Here is a 3,992-nt window from a genome sequence, read left to right as displayed (position 1 = left end):
TCCTCATTTAACAATGTTCGCATCGTGGAAATTTAGGACGATCACAGAGTTGCTTTTAGTGTTTAGATTCTTAATGCAAAAATGGAGTTGCATTTAGGTGACGAATTTTGTATGGATAAATGTACATTTAGAGTAGCATTTAGAGCTAAATGCGCTAAATGTGCTTTAACGCGTAAGCAAAACAGCCTATGTTGGGAACCCTGTCACTAAACCGGTTCACAATAGCCAACCTTGACAGCTAAGCGGCCATCATTGATTTTTTGACATATGTAGATACTTACAAAAATTTGGTCCTTTTTGATTCAGCGCGTTAAGGAAAGCAGACGTACCAGCAAAATACAATTTTAAAACCAACGAAATAACTAACCAACAATTTTCAAGCGAACTTGTATCAGCAACGATTTCTTATATATCAATAAATCTTATACAATTAAAACCAGTGAATTGCCTTTTCATCCAATAGTTACAAAGTTTTTAAAATTATCTGGTACGTCTGCCTGGGCGAATCTACATACAACAAGTTATTGGTAAGACGAATCACGTACATAAATTGGCACGTGCAAAGAGGTTAAACACTAGTGAATGTCGGAGCCCGACAGGTATTTTCTGCGAAGTCGAATAGTGGACAGGGCACACAGCAGCGAAAGCGAATCGTCATTCGAGAGCACGATAATGGAGGAGTCAAGGCAGTCAACCGCGGCCGGCGGGGACCACATGAACGCCATTATCGTTACTTTAAATGCATTGAGGGCATCCGTCGAAGAACTGCGAAATAGCACGATGGATAGCCAACGTGATATTATACGATTGCGCGAGGGCATGCAGCCGCCAAACGAAATTGGGCAAAGTGCAACAGTGCAGCCAGCACAGGGCGAATCAAGCCAAATGGTCGTGCCAGCGACAGATTCGCAGGTGAAGTTGTATGATTTGCCCACATTTGGGGGCAATGCAGAAGAGTGGCCCCTCTTCTTCGCCAACTTTAACGACACAACAGAAGCATTTAGGTATAGCCACCGACAAAATCTTATGCGCCTGCAGAAGTGCCTGGTTGGGGCGGCCAAAGAAGCGGTAGCTTCACTACTTATTTACCCCGAGGATGTGCCGAACGTGCTGAACGAACTGCAGTTCAGATTCGGTAGACCCGACATCTTGGTAAAATGGCAGTTAAATAAATTGCAACAATTTCCGACAATACCCGAGCACAAACCTGAACAAATAGTACCTTTTTCTACTAGGGTGCGCAACGTAGTTGCATTTTTGAAATCGGCAAAGTGCCAGCAACATTTAGCAAACGTCTCGCTTTTAGAGCAAATGATTTGTAAGTTGCCACAAAACAAGCAGTTTGACTGGGCAAAGCACGCTGTTGACATTAAACCATACCCGACCATCGAGGATTTTTCGAAGTGGCTTAGTGAGCTAGCAAGAGTTGTGTGTTTAATGCCGACAAGCAGTGCACACAGTCACAAGCAGAATTCATCTGCAAGCAATCCCCGGCGTGTAATGCACATCCAGGACGAAAGACCAACAGAGACGGTGGCATGTTCTCAGTGCGGCGGCGATCATTTAATCTCGAAGTGCGATAAGTTTAAGGCGTTGGGTGTTCAAGCGAGATGGGAAGTTGTTAAGAGCCGGCAGTTGTGCTTTTCCTGCCTGCGCAAAGGCCATAGTACATCGAAATGTCGCTCCAAAAGATCGTGTGGTATAAATAGCTGCCAGCGGTACCACAATCAGTTGTTGCACAACGACGAAAGCCGACTAAATACATCACGGCAAATTACACAAGATGAAAACACTCAGCCACTGTTGAACTGTCGCCTTGTGCAAGCAGCAACTAAGCAGTTGTTTAAGATGCTACCGGTCAATATCTACGGACCTAATGGTAAGTTCGCAGTCCTGGCAATGTTCGACGAAGGTTCGGCAATAACGATCCTGGAAGAAGCCGTCGCCAAAAGGATTGGTGTTAAAGGGCAGTGTCATCCCCTCACACTGCAATGGTACGATGATATAGTGGTGACCGAGCAGTCATTTAAAGTAAGTCTGGAGATTGCGGGTTGCTCGAGCAGCAAGAGGTTCACGCTGAGAGATGTGCGCACGGTGAAAAATCTAAATTTACCAGAACAGTCCTTTACAAAAGACGACTTCGAACATTTACGAGAATTGCCGCTACCAGATTACCCCAGCACGAAACCTGTCCTGCTCATTGGGCTGAATCAGGCACATCTAGGTGTTACCACAACCATAGTACAAGCTGACATAGGCAGTCCGCTAGCTGCCAAAACGTCATTGGGTTGGGTGGCATATGGTCCGACTAAGCTTGCGTCAACGTCAAGTCTGCGAGTACTCCACATGCGAGAATGGCAACATCTGCACCAACTGGTCTCGGACTACATCACAACGGACAACTACGGTTTTAATCCTGCATCAGTCAAGCTTGAGTCTGATGCCGATAAGCACGCCAAATCCATATTGGAGGCAACAACGCGAATAATAGGTAAGCGTTACGAAACTGGGCTTCTTTGGAAAATGTTTCCACCACACTTTCCGAGTAGCAGAGAAATGGCGGAACGGCGCTTGCTGTCGGTAGAAAGGCGCATGCATCAAGACGCAGAATTTGCTCTACGTTACAAGCAAGAAATGTCGAAATACGTGGCGAAAGGGTACGCCAGAAAGCTAACCAGCCAGGAAATCAGCGCGCCATATGCACAAGCCTGGTATCTACCTCATTTTGCTGTCTTTAACCCAAGCAAGCCCAGCAAACTCCGCATCGTCTTCGACGCCGCAGCTACAGTGAATAAGGTTTCACTGAACTCAGTCTTGTTAAAGGGCCCCGAGCAGGCACAGCCACTCATACGCATACTATTGCAATTCCGCCAGGGCGAAATTGGCGTAGCAGCGGATATAAGAGAGATGTTTTCGCAGGTTAAAGTACGATCGATGGACCAACATGCTCAGCGATATTTGTGGAGAGATGGAGACCCCAATCAACCGATCGAAGAATATATGATGACGTCGATGATCTTCGGGGCAGTTTGTTCGCCTTGCATCGCAGAGCATGTTAAAAACAAAAACGCAGAAAGGTTCAGAATTCAGTTTCCCGAAGCAGCCTCCATTGTTATTAACAATCACTATGTCGATGACCTGGTGACTAGTTTTCACACGCCGGAGCACGCAATCAAAATTTGCAAACAGATAGTTGCCATCAATTCGGAAGCCGGGTTCGAATTGCGGAACTTCATCTCTAATTGCGGCTACATAGAGAAAGCCATGAACAAAACACCTCTAACGACAAGGGAGGTAATTAATATGGAACGCAACCAGACGGCTGATAAAGTACTTGGTATGTACTGGAATACCAGAGACGATACTTTCGAGTTCCATACAAAATTCCATCGCGTACCGCAGCCAGTGCTAGAGGGAATTCGCGCTCCGACAAAAAGAGAACTACTGGGCATAGTGATGGCAGTCTTCGACCCATTTGGGCTACTAGCGAACTTTTTGATAACTACGAAAATCATCATACAAGACACTTGGAGACTAGGCATTGGATGGGACGAGAAGTTAGATGCTGAATTGGCTGCAAGATGGTCCCGCTGGTGGAAGGAGTTCCCGAATATCAAAGAGTTTCAAGTACCAAGACACTACTCACCCAATATTTCGCACAGCAGCAGAATTGAGTTGCATATTTTCGCCGATGCCAGCCAGGCAGCCTTTGCAGCGGTGGGCTATTTCCGAGTGGTGTATGACAGTTCAGTTGACGTAACGTTCGTCATGGGTAAAACACGCACCGCGCCGAAGAGGCTTCTGTCTATACCACGACTTGAACTGCAAGCCGCAGTTCTAGGGACAAGGCTAAGTAAACTGCTTGTCAACAATCACGAATTTAAAATCAGTCGCGTTTTGTTTTGGAGCGACTCACAAACGGTCTTACAATGGGTCCACTCTTCGGAGAGAAAATACAAACCCTTCGTGGGCCATCGAATCTCTGAGATTGT

At 46.1% G+C, this 3,992-nt stretch overlaps 1 protein-coding gene across 1 annotated transcript; it reads left to right on the top strand.

The window, feature by feature from the left end:
* The first annotated feature begins 672 nt into the window (after window positions 1-672).
* LOC118750320 lies at window positions 673-3,569 on the top strand. Its single transcript, XM_036485068.1, has 2 exons — window positions 673-3,337; window positions 3,403-3,569. The coding sequence occupies exons 1-2, from the start codon at window positions 673-675 to the stop codon at window positions 3,567-3,569; spliced, it is 2,832 nt and encodes a 943-aa protein (XP_036340961.1).
* Window positions 3,570-3,992: the final 423 nt, after the last annotated feature.

The sequence above is a fragment of the Rhagoletis pomonella genome, unplaced genomic scaffold (assembly GCF_013731165.1).
Source record: "Rhagoletis pomonella isolate Grant_MI unplaced genomic scaffold, Rhpom_1.0 Rhpom_scaffold_00001, whole genome shotgun sequence".
Classification (NCBI taxonomy): Eukaryota; Metazoa; Arthropoda; class Insecta; order Diptera; family Tephritidae; genus Rhagoletis; species Rhagoletis pomonella.
Note: the sequence above shows the minus strand (reverse complement) of the source record. Positions and strands in the feature narration are given on the sequence as shown.

What these genes read in the sequence shown, in the direction of transcription:
- LOC118750320 (XM_036485068.1), top strand. Translation starts at nt 673, where the DNA reads ATGGAGGAGTCAAGGCAGTCAACCGCGGCCGGCGGGGACCACATGAAC. An exon ending in GACGGCTGATAAAGTACTTG is followed by an intron (nt 3,338 to 3,402) that starts GTATGTACTGGA and finishes CGCGTACCGCAG; the next exon opens with CCAGTGCTAGAGGGAATTCG.